The 17,389-nt window shown below is 38.4% G+C and overlaps 1 protein-coding gene across 2 annotated transcripts; it reads left to right on the forward strand.

The window, feature by feature from the left end:
• The first annotated feature begins 1,463 nt into the window (after positions 1–1,463).
• CTSO (cathepsin O) lies at positions 1,464–16,381 on the forward strand. 2 transcript variants are annotated; one of them, XM_036031973.1, is made up of 8 exons: positions 1,464–1,670; positions 5,828–5,936; positions 6,529–6,677; positions 8,876–9,043; positions 10,553–10,674; positions 13,874–14,037; positions 14,624–14,716; positions 15,126–16,381. In XM_036031973.1, the coding sequence occupies exons 1-8, from the start codon at positions 1,662–1,664 to the stop codon at positions 15,158–15,160; spliced, it is 849 nt and encodes a 282-aa protein (XP_035887866.1). In that variant the 5' UTR covers positions 1,464–1,661; the 3' UTR covers positions 15,161–16,381. The 2 variants fall into 2 exon arrangements, with proteins under 2 accessions (XP_035887866.1, XP_028376672.1); XM_028520871.2 differs by lacking the exon at positions 1,464–1,670 and adding an exon at positions 4,038–4,625.
• The last annotated feature ends 1,008 nt before the right edge of the window (positions 16,382–17,389 follow it).

Genomic DNA, 17,389 nt, shown 5'->3' on the forward strand with positions numbered 1-17,389 from the left:
CTCAAGTATATTACCGGCTGTCATGCTTTCCCGTAAGTTACATTAGAAAATGGAAAGTGAATAGTGGACTACAGAGCGGTCCCCAGCTACAAGTGGTATGATTAATAAAGAAAAGCCAACACAAAATAGGATAATAATAGAAAACCACCACAGCTATGCCTTGGAGTAACCTTGGAGGCTGACCTGGTTGGAAAGCATGTATGAGCTCTGAAGTCTGACAGCTCACTTTACACTTGCCATGGCCACTTGCTGCCTAGGATCTTGAGTAAACCCCTAAATCACTATACAAGTCAGTTTCCTCATTTAGAAAGAGAGGATAATTCCTACCTTGCAAGGTTTTGTGAGGATTAGAGGTAATGGGCAAGGCCCTTTCTTATCAATGCATTTATTACTTTGAAAGCCTGCAGTCAGGAAGTGGTATGGGATGAACAATTCCTTACATCACAAAAACAAGCATTAAAGAGCTAATCTCATAAAATGAATATCCTTTCAAACATTTCCCCCACCTCAACATCAGCATCTTTTTTGGTTTGTTTCAAATTATTTGACAAAAAGAACACAAATTATTTGACAATTTTTAGCTGATTATTTGAAGTTTATTATATCTCATGCAATTATAGTGCTCATTGATAATGAACTAAAAATGCATGTCTTAAAGAAGGCACAGAATTTCATGAAACACATAAAAATGATAATGGAGAACTAGAGAGAGATGTAGCATAGATTAGTGCCAGGTGCTACTTATTCAAATACTAGATCCACAAGTTACTAAATGTATAACCTTGCATGAATATCTTAACTTTTCTCTGTCTCAGTTTCCCCATCTATAAAATGATAATACTATTTACTGCAATGATTTGTTATAAGAATTAAATAAAGGTAATATTTATAAAGTGCTTAATATAGTGCTTGATAAATCATAATAAATACATGGGTGTTTATTAAGTAAAAAAATTTACAAACAAAAAAATAACTGATAGCAAAGCCATTTAAAACAAAGTAGGATGATTCAAAACTGAAGAAAATCCAGAAGACTCATGAAAAGGTAGAAACAAAAAGAAATAATGATTTTAATATCATAGAGATTGAGAAGCATTTGCAAAAGTGGATAAAGGGCCAGATTATTTTCATACAAAAAAAATGACCATATTTTTTACTGGGCAGCTCAAGTCAAAGATGAGCCTGTGGTGGCTGGCTTCCCAGATGGCACGCAAGAAACCTCACTTCCTGTTATGCACACTCTCAGTAATCCCCACCTCTCACATAGTACCAGGCTGGGTCTGTGCAACCAAGAGCAGAAGGGATGATAGGTCACTTTCAAGATCAGGCGGTAGAGGAAACAGCTGCTTCCTTCTTAGTCATCCCCTTGCCTATTCTCTCAGTCCCTCCAATCTCACTCTGGGGCAAGACCATTGTCTTGCTACAGCAGGTCTCTGGAGAATCCAGGTGGTAAGGATCTGAGGCCTTTGTCCAAAAGCCTGAGAAGAACCAAAGACTCCTGCCAACAGCCATGTGAGCTTGAAAGCAAACCCTCTAACTCTGGGATGCCTTCAGGTGACTACAGCTGTTTTAACAGCTTGTCTGCAACCTCATGACAGTCTGAGCCAGAACCATCCAGCTAGGTTCCGGATTCCCAACCTGCTCCACCAAAACTGCGTGAGATGATAAATGTCAGTATTTTGAAGCTACTAAGTTTGGGGGTTATTTGCTATGTAGCAACAGATAATTAATTCAGAATTAATACAGGAGTGTGGTATTTTGCAAATTTAATGAAAAAAATTACACCTCCCATGTACATGTTAATTTACAGTGTTTATTCTGAAAATTAGTAAATACTTGTGACCTTCACTTTCAAGATGAAAACCTTCAAACCTTAAAAAAGTATTTAATAAATAATTTTGATCCCCCCTTAACTTCCAAAGGCCTATATAATCTGTGTGCTTCCTACTCATCTCATCTTCTACTCTCTCCTTCTTTCTCTCCACTTCTTCCACGCTGACTTCTTTTATATTTCTGGAACATGGCAGGTATACTTTCACTTCAAGGCCTTTGTACTAACTATCCCTTCTTAGTCTTTCTTCCCCAAATATCAGGATATCTCCCTCTCACCTCCTTCAAGCCTTTGCTCAAATGTCTCCTTCTCAGGAAGGTCTGTCCCAAGCACCTTACTTAAAATTGTAACCCCAGTCCTGCACACACCTGATTCCCCCGATACTACTTTATTGCCCCATAACATTTTTCCTAATTTTTCTGTGCATCCTTTCTCACTGCATGTCAGTTCCATGAGGAGGTAAATTTTATCTCTTTAGTCATGTATGCACTGATGGATCCTCATTACATAGAACAATATCTGGTATTTAATAGGTGCTCAATAAATACTTGCTGATTGGAACTTAGGAAGCAAATCTACTGTAATGTTTTTTTTTTACACAGCCTCTTATGCTAGGATAGAGACAACTCCCTATGATTAAATTTCCTGATTCAGTAAGCTGTCAATAAACAATAGTTGTGATCTGAATGCAAACCTCTGTTTTAAAAAAAAGTATTAGCTTGAATAATTTCCAAATAAGGACTAGGTGAAGAAGTACTACTGAGGTTCACATCAATATCGATTGTTGAATGTACTGTCTAAATGAAATCTTTGTCACCATATATTCCAAGAGTAATATATCTCATCAAACATGCATGTAAAAAAGCTTCCAAGTCTTTACTCTTAGTTCCCAGAACAGATGTATTTTATTTTTATTACCAATTCTGCATCAGAGAATAGCATGACTCACTGTACCTAGATAACAACTAAAGACATAGATCAGATGGTGGTTCTAAAAAGTTTATGAGGGTCATGGCATCAATTTTGAAGACTTCCGGAAGCACTGTATGGTAAAGGTTATTATAGAAAGGCCTAGTAGAGCTGCCTCTGTGGGTCCATCGCCTGTGCAGTCATGCAGGACCCTGTGCTTCTTGCTTTAAATGCCCTACTGTTCCTGTCTTGAAATTGTTAATAATACACGAAGAAGGGGCCCCCATTTTACACTTGGTGTGCAAACTATGTAGCTGATCCTGAGGCCCAGGAATACTGAGTACTGACTACTCTCTTTTCCAGGAAATAAGCAGAGATGGAATGACCAGAAAGGCGTACGGAATTTTCTCTGAGATAGGGAGTTACCCCAGCCGTCTTCCCAGTTCCCCCCACAGGAGCAAAGCTGGAGAAATAGTAATAGTGGTGCACTGTTTTGTCACTCCATGTGTGGCCTGTGTTACTAGAGGCAGCAACAGCCCCAGAGATAGTTAGAAAAGCAGAACTACTGGGTCAGAATTTGCATTTCCTGTGCACTTATTTTTATGTTATTTCCTTTTAAATTTTTTTTATATTTTACTTATAGTTGACACTCAATATTATTTTATATAATTTTAGGTGTCCTGTGCACTTTAAATTTGAGAAACAGCTGAACAGTTCCTAGAGTCATCCTGGACCTGTGATAGTGGACATTGGAAGTCCCCCAGTGTCTCCAAAGGGGATTTTCTCCCCTTCCACCAGAAAATCCTTAACTTCAGATGCTGCCATTTTAGGACGTTAACTTATTTAAACACTACTTTTGTCCCTTCTAAGGTCCATTCTCTAAGACTGGAGTACTATGAAATGAAATTTTTTTAAGGAAAAACACAAGAAGAAAGCATGAAAATGGGATATGATGAGCTAAGCCGAGTAGACGGAATGCAGAGTAACAATAAAATGGGGCAGGGTTAACTTAAAAATTAAACAGCTAGCTAATACTGAGCACTTAAAATGTGTCAGGCATCATACAAAGTGTTTTATGGGGATTACTTTATTTAAATTTTACCACACGTTTAAGAAATAGGTGATGTCTCTATCTCTTCTTGTGCAAATGAAGAAACAGACTTCGAGAGTTTCCAAATGGCCCCAATATAAATACATCGAGAAATTGTGCGCTAGTTCCAACACCGTACGTTTTTCTAACGTACTGCTAAGCAAGTACCTGCTGAACTAATGTCTCCGTGTAAATTCTCAAACATCATTTCAGAGTTAGTTTCTCAACTTAAGGGACCGTCGTAGAAGTGACAACAGGATTAAGGTCAAGTTAAATTCCACCACTGCCTGAATCTTCCCATTTGAGATAAAAGACAAATAAGGACTTAATTCTGGAAGTGCAGACCACTCAATACTCTGTGTGTTCGTGTTCCTGTATGAAGAAAACTTTTTCTTTAATTGATAGATGAAACCGGAAAGCACGTGGTCATGTGCCTGGCGTTTCTTCCCCCCAAACAGGAGCGAGAATCTCAACAGTTTGCACCTAAGTGGTTTCCCAGGCCCAGAGCAACAGGGACTTGGGGAGTGACAGTGTGTAGGACCGCACACCCCGCTCTGCCGCTTTCTCCCCCCGCCCCCCAAACCCCGGGAGGAGGAGGAGGAGCAGAAGAACCGAAAGGAAACGCGCGCGGCTGGGTCCGCGGGCTTCGGAGCCGGCATGGAGCTGCGGGTGCTCCGGCGGCTCTGGCTCCTTTGCTGCTGGTGGTGCTGCGGCGCGGGCCCCGGAGCAGGTCCCGGGGCCACCTTCACCCGGACTGGACCGCGGAGCCGCGAGCGACAGGAGGCCGCCTTCCGGGTACCCAGCGCGCGCCTCCGTGTTTGTTTCCTTCCCGCCCTGTCCTGTCCGAAGTCTGGGCTGGGGCAGAGGGGCCAGCGAGCCCCGCGACTCCCGGGGTTCCCCATGCCCTCAGCTCTGTGGCGCGCTGGGGTTTCAGGGCTGGGATAACACCCGAGAGCTTCTCCCTGCCTCCCCCACGTGGCTGTGTCTCGCTCTCTCCTGTGCCTGTGCTAACTCAAATATTTGATTTTCCACGAAAGCTTGCGGTTGTGAATTTATATAACGCACTCCAAGTAATCAATGGATATGTTCAAACTGCTCTTGATTCGAAGCTCCCACTTTTAGCAGAACCGCTTGGCAGGGATCAGAAATAAGCGGAAGAAACCTGCGTTGTTTTCTTCCAAAGGAGGGCGCTGATAAACTGCTTCTGGAATCAGAACTTGGTAAAAGACCCAGCACTGATTGAGCAAGCTGGAAGAATCTTGCCAGTTTATGGTTTTCATGTACTGGGGGCTCCTTAGACTCCTGCTTCTCCTTAAAAGTTCACCAAGTCAGAGCCTTGGTGGAGACTGATTTAGAGAAAGGGAACATTTAATTTCTTTTTCAGTTTGTTTTGAAATGTCTTCGTAATTACAGTTAGATTTTACCCCAGCATTAAAACTCTGGAACAGACAGGTTGGCTAAGTATAAATTAAGCTGGTTAGAAAGCTTTGGAACGAACTGTTAATGTCGAAATGACATGTTTTCCCTAGTTTTACAGTCATAAGATAATTTCAAGTTCTTTGGTCCTGGCTCCTTTTCCAGACAAGAATTGGAATGTCTTATTGTAACTCATTCAATTACACACATTCAGTTACAACAAACGAAAACAAAGATAATTATTTTTCACCAAATCTGTTTAAAGGCTTATTTGCAGTTTTTTCACTATATTAAAAAACATATATCTAGTGCTCTCAATGGGCTTAGTGAAGACAAGTTACAAATGGATTAGACATATCTTCCCCCGCCTGAAAAATATCCCTGAAAGCACGTAGTATTTCTAATACAAAACATTTACAAGTATGATCGCATTTTCTTATACAAATCTTTCATTGTGATCTGCTGGAAATAAATCAAGCTTTGACTTTCACACCTGAAGAATATCTCCAAGTTAGTTATACACAAATTGCTTTGGAAAGTTAACATAGGTGATATAAATTACCTTTTTTTTTTTCTTTTAGGAAAGTCTTAATAGACATCAATATTTGAATTCTTTATTTCCTAGTGAAAATTCCTCTGCCGTCTATGGAATAAATCAGTTTTCATATTTATTTCCTGAAGAGTTTAAAGGTATGATGTAGTGGTGCTATTAGTCGATTGGTTCCTTGATTTTAACTTGTTTCCTTAACTTTTAAGGGATTGTTGAATTGTGAACCTAGAAAATTGAGTAATAGTTAACAATTTATTAAATGCTAAAATTGAACATGTACTAGGTGCTGACAGAAAAAATAAATGCATGGCCACTCTTCTAATTATTGCGTGAGAAATGTTACAGATACAAGGCATTTTTGTGTGGCTGTACAGGACAGCGAACGCCTCATTCCTCCCATAATTTTTAGTGCTATTTCTATTCAAGTTACCCATGGCTCCATGGGTTCTGATAAAACAAATGATACTAATTATACTCATTTTTATTATTGTCCTGGTTTTTTCAAACAAGTCATTTCATATGGCAGTTCCGTCTCTATTGTAAGAATTCTTATCTTTTATAGCTTCCATTGAACTGCATTTCATGTTATGGAAAAGCACATAGAAAAATCACAAATGGCAGGCTCTACTTGAAAGCTACTGTTTCTGTTTGAAAATTTCCTCCAAAAAGAACCTTCAGAGGTCCTTCCTGGAATGTAATATTGTTGTCTTTTCATTTCATTTTTCTGCTCAGCTATTTACTTGAGAAGCAAACCTTTCGCATTCCCCAAATATGAAGCAGAAGTGCCAGAGCCCATCCCCATGGATGGCAACATATCTTTGCCTTTAAGATTTGACTGGAGAGACAAGCATGTTGTAACACTAGTGAGAAACCAGCAGGCGGTAAGTTTTAGAGTTTTGTTTTGTTTTGTTTTTAAATCACCTTAGCATGGGAAGTCACCTTTGAGGTCAAGTTCAATCAAATTTATAAGGGAAGCCATCATTTCCTTAGGTAAAAATCACACCCCAATCATTCAAAACATGGCAGTAAGACTGGACTCGGGGAATGAGAGGCAGACATCAAAGTTGGACTTTTATTCTGAGATAAACCATCTTTGATGTGTTCTCTCACTAATTACCATTGCTACCAGCACACTGGCTCAGAGGTGCTTCCCAGCAGCTGTGTGACAGTTACCAAAGATTCTTATAGCAGATGGGAGGCTGGGGAAAGTAAATTTGACTACTAAAAGGGAAACAGCACTGAAAAAGTAACATGATACCAGGCACACTTAGCGACAGTGTAACCTGGTCTCTTGGGTTCTTAGGTCTCACCCCTTGAGCTCTAGCAGAAAACCCTACCCTCTAAAGGATCTTACACTTTCTATCTATGACCCTTAGAAATGTGGTCATTTTTGCTATAATGTGACATACTTACATTCCTAAAAATCACCACCTATGCAAAACCACACAGGAAAAATGAAAGGGATTATGAGGTTAGAGTACATTTAAAAATGTGTCACACTCAGTGGCACACTTCAACAAAGATAGGGGGTAGTAAAAGTTGCAGCACAGGAAATGTCAGCTGACCAGCAGCCTAACCATGTGGCTGTGGTCTCGATGTATCTGCAACGGATACCGCAACAGGCCATTCAGCCTCCCCTTTTTAAATTTTTTTTCAATTACAGTTGATACACAGTATTATACTACTTTCAGGTGTACAACATAGTGATTAGACATTTATATGACTTACAAAGTGATCATCCTGATAAATCTAGTGCCCGTCTGACAATGTGGCAAGTATTCTAGACCCTGCAGTTTCTTATCACCATTGATTTAGGGTGATCTTTTTTATTTCCCAGGTTCTATATTTATTGCTGTGAATTACATTTTACCACCAAATCATGGGCTTTGTTATTGGATTCATCATCAAGTGTGGAGTAGTCTAAAATCTAATCCTCCCAGGAATGTCTACATTGTAGTAAGGGGGAACATTTAATTAGGAATCTTTAATTAAAGAACTTACCGGAGAGATGTTTTTGAGCAGGCATTGCCATCCTAGGGAAGCCCAAGGGAGCTTAACTAAAGCTGGCTGTAGATATGGTCTCAGCAGCCTATATTCACATTTCTCAATGTGTGAAGGTTCTGCAGCCTAGTCCCTTAGTAAATATTTCACTATGCTGTAGGCGCTGGAGATGTAGGCATAAAAGGACACTTTAATCCATAAAGTTGTTCAAAACTTCACTCCATGAAGACAAGTTGTGCTTTCTTTCTTTGTCTAATTCTGCAACACATGGACCTGTGTTGCAGAGGTCAGTTCTACCCAATTCCAAATCCCACTCTCACCTCTGCCTTTTCTGGGGTTCTGTCTTTCTTGTGCATGGTCCTTGATTCCATTTGCTCGATCTCTTCTTTCAGGACCCATCCTTTTGCTCTTTTGTTCCAGTCCATCCAATAAAAGCAAGCTAATAGATCCAGAATCAGGAAGATTGCCAGCCAACATTTGAATGAAGAATGATGAATATGGGTTCCTACCATGAGGACATTTCATGTGCATTCATAATATGCACATGCTGGCATTTGAGAGCTTAAAACAGAACTCATTCAGCTCCTGTGTCCATCAAATAATGAGCACGACATATGCGACACACATCCTCACCCCACCTCACCTTATCATCTCTGCTTGGGGGAGATGGTGGGTGACACGGAAGCATAGAGTTAGGGGACCCCTGGGATTGGAGAATAGGGTAGAATCGGTGAATGTCTCAGAAACAGGTATCACCTGTTTAATGAACTGACTGGTCTTGAAAAGTACCACCAGTCTGTTTTCTGAGTCTCTAAAATTTGCTTTTATCTTGCATTATCTACTTTGCATTAGTGATATGCCAATTTACCTTTAACTAATTGCTGGGTTTTGATACTTAAAAGAGAATTTTGGTTTCATTTTTTTCAATTCGGAAACCAAAAGGATGGCCCTTTATATTCTTATAGGCCTCCACACTCGACTCACTTGGCTTGATAACTTGTGATATTGAAAAATGTTGGCAAACCTGGTTTGAACAGTGCTTGATAAAAAGTACTATTTTGTTTCTATTTTAAAACAGTGCGGAGGGTGCTGGGCCTTCAGCGTGGTAGGTGCAGTGGAGTCAGCATATGCGATAAAAGGGAAGCCTTTGGAAGACCTAAGCGTGCAGCAGGTCATTGACTGTTCATACAGCAATTACGGCTGCAATGGAGGCTCTACGCTCAGTGCTTTGAACTGGCTGAATAAGGTGACTAGTTTCTCAGCCTTTTAAACTCTTTGCTTCCTCTTTTGCTTATTTAATGTGTGTTCCTAATTCAAACAGTTTACTCTTGTTTACTAACAATGTTTTTTGTTTTTTTGTGTGTGTTTTTTTTTATTTATTTATTTTTAGAGAGAGAAGGAAGGGAGGGAGAGAGAGAGAGAGAAACATCAATGTGTGGTTGCTGGGGGTTATGGCCTGCAACCTAGGAATGTACCCTGGCTGGGAATCGAACCTGGGACACTTTGGTTCCCAGCCCGCGCTCAATCCACTGAGCTACGCCAGCCAGGGCACGTTTACTAACAATGTTTTTAAGTTTCAAAATTTAGATGACCAAAGCTTGTATGAATCAGATTTTAAAATGAATTGCTTCTAGGTAAGTCAGCCATCAAAATCAAACGGTAGAAAAATCTTACCTGAGATCTGTTTACCCATAGTAATTTATGTTTATTTCTGAACATTTCTTAAAAGGTAAATACTTTTAGTTTGCAGATGCATGTCAAATAGTGAGCCAGAAAGAAGAGAGCATATGATTAACCATCTCCATAGAATTTCTGAATATGAAGGTTAAAAGGGACATTATAGGTCAGCTAATTTAGTTACTCATTATATAGATGAAGATGTGAGATTATATTGCAAAATCAGTATCTGAGCCAGAATTGCACCTTAAATCCTCCGCTACCTACTGGACATCTTTACCCACTCTATCCCAGTGTCCCTCAGTGTTCTTAGAATACTTTCTGACATTGCCCTAGATCCAACACAGGCTGTGTGAAAGCAGCCAACGAGGGTGCTATTATGTTTTCTAAAACTGAGTTCCCCAAACTCAACTATCCTTCCCTTAATCATTTGCTGTATTTGAGTCACTGAATGCCCAAAGCTGCTCTATATAATGGGCACAATGAACTGTTTCTTCTCCCTTTCATAAGCCCGACATTCAGAGAAGGAGGTGTGTGTACATATACTTATAAAGTAAGTGTCACATCCCAGATGAAAGGCACAGAGGGAAGAGGATGGAAAAAATGCTTGACCTGACCATGGCCTGTGCATAAACCACTGTGCTGAGTGAGTCTCAGAGACTTGCTCATGTAGAACCAGAAGCCTGAAGGAAAGTGGATTGCCCTATTATAATCTCTGAAGAAAGATGACAAGACTTTATTTTTAGATTGATAGAGGTTCCAAGGAAGGAGGATACAGGGAAAAAAAAACAACGAGAATAAGAGAGAAAGAAAGATAATGATTCTAATTTCTAGGATGTCCATAATGAACACTTAAAGACTGAATTTAAGATCTTTAATTCCTCAAAGAATACCCTCATGATGAAGGTGTGGCCAAGTTGAATTTTATGTTGACACATTGCAGAAAGTTCTGTTTGACTTCTAAAACAACTGCATGACAGAGAATGCTTTGGGCGATTATTTTCTTTTTATTTTCGTCTTTGAATTTTTTTATTAATGTTCAAATACAGTTGTCTGGGTGATTATTATTTTTTTTTAGACACAGGTAAAGCTGGTGAGAGATTCAGAATACCCATTTAAAGCACAGAATGGCCTCTGCCATTACTTTTCCGACTCACATTCTGGATTTTCAATCAAAGGTTATTCTGTACATGACTTCAGGTAAATGTCTCATGCTGCTGTGATTTTCTTCCTATTTCTTATTTTATGATCTATTGACTATTCAGAATTAATAAGTTGGTTGAAGGCTCCATGCATATTTGTAATTGTTTTCAAACCTACCTTCTACTACAGAGACTAATTGTCAATCACCATGGAGTGCTAGGGATGTTCTTCCTTAAACACGATCTACGTGGGTGTTAATGTGTCATTATAATAAAAAATATAAAGCTCAAATCAACACATTAAATCCAGGTAAAGGTATAATTTATATTTACCACCTTCCTTTTACCAATTCTACATGTTGTAATTACCATTAGTATATTTTAATCCTCCCATGGAATCAATGGAAAATGGCCTTGAATAGATGCCCCAGCTACTATCAAGCAGTCTACTTACCAGGAATCATTTCTTGAACACCCTCCATGCCCCTTGCATCTCAAGCCATCAACTCTAAGAAAAGCATAAACTGAAACTTCCACATTAGAAACAAGGAGGAATGTATTACTGGAGACAGATTCTGTAGCACACCCTATATTGGCACAAGGGGAGTGAGACGTAGATAAGAAAAAGCTGAGGAAGACGATTTGTGTCAGAGCTTGAAGGGCAAATTGACTTTGGACAGGTTCAGGGGAAAACAACCACTTAAAAATGCTTTCAAATTATAGGAAAATCTTAAAGCCTGTGAGAGACCATTGTGACCATTCGATGTAGTGCAAAATAGATGATCAGAAATGATAACAAAAGAGAAAGACTCAACCCAGATGTGGCTTTATTGTTTTGTTTGTTTTTAAATATGAAGGGAGCTTAGTGCAGTCTTTTGAAACAGAGAACACAGAGAAATTAAATTAAATTTGGATGAGGTGACTGCCCTCTAAGTTACTGGTGCTTAACATGAACAGAAACTCCGCATCCAGATGGTGTCTACCCATGGGATGTGAAGGGAATCAAGGGTGAAATTGGACCCTTGAACAAAATGGAACCCCTCTAAATAAGCGTAAGTGTGTCACAGGACTGGCAGATTGTCAGCACAGCTCCTGTCCCTGACAAGGGCACCCAGGGTGACTGTAGGGACCATGCACCAGAAAGCTTCCATTCCACAGACGGCCAACCACATTGAATCTGTAATAACATGGGCAGGGTCACTGAATACGGTGGTCAGCATCTCCTTTGAGAAAGTGTGCCTTTGTGAGCTCTCAGTTCCTTGACAGTATAAATGATGTGTGTGTACAAGAAGGCACAGTTTTCAAAATGTCACTAGAAGAGGATTCAAGGAATCCCTTGTCATGGGTCATGACTGACAAAGTTAGAAAGAAATGAAAAAATAAGAGGCATTAGTCTGAGTTGGAGAGTGAGTGAGCGTGAGAATCTGCAGAGGTCACTGACATTGGGCCTGAAACAGGGTTTATCCACCCCTTTAATTAAACAGAAAGGGGTCCTTAAAAAAATCTCTGTGATCACACTGGACTTTAAACTCTCTGATAATACAATGCTAAGCTAACTGTGATAGATTGTGCAAGAAGACCTTGCTTTGACTTATTCATTTATTCATTCAGATACTTACTGAGCTCTGTTTCAGGTTATAGAGATTAGGCAGTAAACAAACAGACAAAAACCCTTCCTTGGGACTACGTTTTAGTGATAGAGCCAGGCAACAAACAAAACAAATGAAAATATGTATGGCATGTTAGATGTAATAATTTCTAAAGAAGACAAAGCAGTGGATTATCACAGATTACAAAATGTTTTTCTAAATTAAGTATAATAAAATATATATTATACACTAAAGCTTATGCTAAGAAAAACTAGTTTATTAGATAAGTTAGGAATGAGGGAAGGAAACAATGTTTTTTGTTAACTTAGAGGAAAATGTGTTAGGCATGCTACAAAGTTTACACCTATAATTTTATCCTTATGCTGATTCTACAAGGCAGATGGAATGACTCCAGACTATAGCTGGAATTTGAACCCCAGTATGTAGAACTTCAAAGTCTCTACCCCACCATGATGCCTTTTAAGAAATTATATAATTTTGCCTGTTTCAGGGTAATGCTAGTGAATACTAATTACTATTACAGTGGCAAAAATTAGAAATGGCTGGTCATAGATTCCCAAAAAACATATCTTCAAGTTAAAAGGTAATGAATAAATGTGAGGAATGAATGTGTAGTTTCTATTTCAGTCATTTCTGCTGTTAATCATTCATTTTTCCCCCTCATCTGTGGAGAAAATATTCTCTTGATAGGAACTGATGTCTAGTTGGGCATCATGAAGGATTATATACTCTTTCAAGCCACTAATCCACCCATGTCTTGCCACAGCACTAATCTACCAAATGCTATCTTCATGGCTGGAAATACCAGTAACTTGGCTATAGTGCCCTCCCCCTCCAAAGCTGACCTTTAAAAATGTAAATAATGGTTTACTCACATACTTCCAAGATCATCTAAAAATTTATCATTAGATGTCCATGTGTGGAGTGTGGAAGCAATAACTGTGTCTTTGCAGTCTTCACAATCTAGTACTAGTTCTCTGGTGTCTTAACATTTCTTCTGTCATATAATATATTTGCCACTTTGGGATAATCTTTTGCTATAATTTCTGTATTTGACATTCACTAACATAAGATCAGTCTCTTGATTTTCACATGGTATGGCAGAGATAGTTCCATGCATCCCCTCTTTCCACTTTCCTTATTAAAAGAATCTTTATATTATAGCTGGATACTTGGCCAGCCAGCTTGTTGCAAACCTTCATTCACCATCTTCCTTGAAGCTAGACTTAGCCATATGACTGAATTCTAGCCAATGAGATCCATGCAGATATATGCAGAATGTGTGTGTTACTTCTGGGAAGTCTCAACAGGGATATAGCACCTCTTCTTTCTACTTCCTGTTGTGTGAAATATGTGTTAAATGTCTGGAGCACCTGTGGCCATCTTGGACCATTAGTTGACCTTGGGAATGGACACCTCACGTGGCAGAATAATAACGTAAAAGGAACCTGGGTTCCTGATATCCCGTAGCCCCACTGCAGCCCTAGATTGCCGATATCACAGACTTCTCTAGCCTCCAGTGTTTAAGTCTTCTGTAGTTGCAGCCAAACCTACTTGTATTCATACAAAAATTAAAGAAATCATTTTTATAAAATATTCTTACCTTAAAAACTAAACTCCTTAAACAAATACTTTCTCTTTTGGTAGTGACCAAGAAGACAAAATGGCAAAAGCGCTTCTTACCTTTGGTCCTTTGGTAGGGATCGTAGATGCCGTGAGCTGGCAAGATTATCTGGGAGGGATCATTCAGCATCACTGCTCTAGTGGAGAAGCCAATCATGCAGTGATCATAACTGGGTTTGACAAAACAGGTGAGTGCTGGCAAGACTTGATTGATTGCTTTCTAGCTTAGGGTGATGGACAAATGATTGCCATCCTTAAAAAGGTTAAAATTTGGTCTTCTTATGTCTAAGTCCTCCTACCATCTTTACAACTTTTTCAAAAGACTTCTGGGGACAAATGACCCCAAAGTGCTTCTGCCTATCAATTTTGGTAGATCACTTGTTTGAATGATGATCATTATTGATTTAAATTATGTGCATTTTCCTTCTGGAGTGTTTAGGATAATTGTTGGGAAAACAGAAGTGCCTGTTATTTTATCACATATATCTAACAATTATTTTTATTTTCCTTTTTCTAATTCCCTGGAAATACGTGTGTGTTTTTATTTTATGCAGGCCCCGCATTAAGTGAAATGAATTCAAACATATTTTTCCATTAATTGGAGTGTTGACATAAGTATAGCTCAGATTTACTTAGCTAGCTTAAGTTAGCATTCCGTTAGAGTTTTAATTATTTTCTCAAAGTTGCTATATTGATCAAGAAATACCATTTAAATTAACATGCATTAACACCAGCATGAGTTTTTCAGGTATGTTAGCTGGTTCTGTTTTGCAGGAAGTACTCCATATTGGATTGTGCGGAACTCATGGGGAAGTTCATGGGGAGTGGATGGCTATGCCCATGTCAAAATGGGAGGGAATATTTGCGGTGAGTCATGAATTGATGTTGAAAACTTCGAGCTAAATGTCAAAGAAGATACTCTGAATATATTAAAATTACAGGCCTGTCCAGTTCATAGTATGCTTCCAACGTACTCAAATCACTTTTATAGTAATAATTTTTCACTTTAGCCAATTGATAAAAATAGTTGTATACATTATTTTATCGCCTCAGTTAATAAGTCATGTTGGGTTATACTGTAGTTTCTTGAAACAAAATATGAGTCATATCTCTAATATCTGCTTTTTAGGTTGCCATGTTTATGTTGAAAGCTGTAACTGTTAAATTATTTCCTTAATAGATGCTAACTTTTTCTGAACCCAAGTGAAAATTGTTTTGTTGGCATGTAAAGAGAAAATAGATTCATTCTAATAATTTCTTTTTTTTATTCTCTTAGGTATTGCAGATTCTGTCTCTGCCGTATTTGTATGATATATTGATCGGATCAAGAAACAACCACAAAAATGAAGGTTCATAATGAAATGTATCTGGTACTGCATTCTCGGCATTATTTACCTTTAGGTTTTAGCAAATACCCACAAAAGTTTCTAGGGCCTAGTAGCATTTAAACTAAGTTCTAGAATGTCCCCTTCTTATGTGGAGACATGGGCAACTATAGTCATTTGGAAGAACACCAGCACTGAGTCCTGAGAGACAATTTCCTACGCTGGACTGAGTCTCAAATTAGGAGCTATCTTAGGTCTCTTTATTTTGAAGAGGCTATTAGCTGGTTTTGTTTGATTGCTGTTTTGTTTGTTTTTTTATGTGTTTATTCTTAATGTCATACTTCAGGTAGAATTAAAGAGGTGATAAGAATGTCTTTTCCTTTGTGGAATATAACCACTGCATTAGCTTACCCGTATATACAAGAATAGCCAACGTAAAATTATGTGTGCCTCTCACAGTTATACTCTCACCCTCTGAGATTAAATTTTATAAGGATTTTGAAATACCAATAGCTTTACCTTAACAAATAGCACTTATCCCTTAAACTGCAGGGAGACCATGTAGTCAGGAACAAAAGGACAAAAATCACTTTTTTACAAGGTTAAAATTAAATGACAATAAATTATATGGCAACTGTGTGATAAGAACAGCTCAAGTAGCATTGCCTGAGGGACAAATTAATTATTTGGAAATTTTCATTGTCAAGAAGATTCCACTAGACTTCATTTCTTACTTTGATCTCCCTATATTGAAGGACAATATATTTTTCCATATTTTCCCACTCTCTTTCTCTTACTCTTTACTGTGATACTCCTAAGTGTTCCTGGTTGTTTGACTTCCCTGGCTAAGAAATCTCATTGTTTATTTTTCACTTCTACAACTATATATTTTGTTCTTTCTAAGCCACAAACATCAAGTTCTTACCTTTCTCTTTTTCCCATTATTTGTAGGTAATATGCCTTTCAAAGTCTAATGCCATTAATCTGGGGTATTAGCTAGAATGCGAGTTTCTCAGGCTCTCCATTTTCCCAGTTTCCTGCATATGCTTCCCAGACTCCCATTCTAACTACTTTGCTGTGCATCCATTTGGCTTTCACCCAGTTCTTAATTCTTCATGCCCATGTTCCTTGCCTAAATCATCATGTGTGGCTGGGGAACAACCTCATAGCATAAGAGTTGATCTTTAGATTATACAACAGTATTAAATGTTACATGAGAAAATCTAATCAAAGACTACATATGTAAATATTTCTTCTATAAAATTCATCGTTTCTTCCCCCCCCACTAATTTTTATTAAATTTATTTAGGTGACACTGATTAACAAAATTATACAGATTTCAGGTGCACAGTTCCACAACACAACATCTATGCACTGTATTGTATTTTGATCACCCCAAGTCAAGTTTCCTTCCATCACCATTTATTGTCCCCATACCCCCCTTTATCTCCCTCATCCACACTCCCACTGGCAATCACCACACTGTTGTCCATGGCCGTGAGTTTCTTTCTCTCTCTCCCTCTCCCTCTCTCTCTTTCCCTCTCTCCCCCTCCCCCCCTGCTCAATCCCTCCAGATTGCTTTCTAATGTAAAATATATTACAGAAATGAAATTCTAAATGTAGAAGCAACCACTAAAAAAATCCTGCTTTTTATTTCCCTTTTGGTTTGTATCTATCCTGTTTATTAGAAATGAAAATCAAAAACAAAACACTGTATTTCTTTTTCTTACACCAACCAGAACCAATCTCAAAAGAATATGTGTTGACTTAGGTTTAGATATGTTCCAGGAAGCTAAGCATTGATAGCTTAATGGATTAATATTCTAATTATTTAAGTATGCCAAATGGAACTAAGTTCATGTTCATTTACTGATTTCTGTATAATGTAAATGCTTTTATGATACTCTTTTAAATGCTAAAAAAAGTTAAAATTACAAAATCATTAATACCTCACAACTGCTCTGAATTTGATGACATTTATAATAAAACAACCTTCATTTGACTTTGTGTTAAGAAGACTATTTCCAGAAGTGTGTGGCTTACATTTGTAAACACAGTATAATGTGCTTCACATTCACCCAAGAGTTTGCTCTATTCCAAATCCATGTACTTCATTTTCGGTTTTCTCCACACACACCTTAACCTCAATGTCTCAAAAAAAAAAAAAAAGAAAGAAAGAAAGAAAGAAGGAAGAAAGGAAGAAAAGACTGCTACA

The sequence above is a fragment of the Phyllostomus discolor genome, chromosome 8 (genome assembly GCF_004126475.2).
Source record: "Phyllostomus discolor isolate MPI-MPIP mPhyDis1 chromosome 8, mPhyDis1.pri.v3, whole genome shotgun sequence".
NCBI classification, from domain to species: Eukaryota; Metazoa; Chordata; class Mammalia; order Chiroptera; family Phyllostomidae; genus Phyllostomus; species Phyllostomus discolor.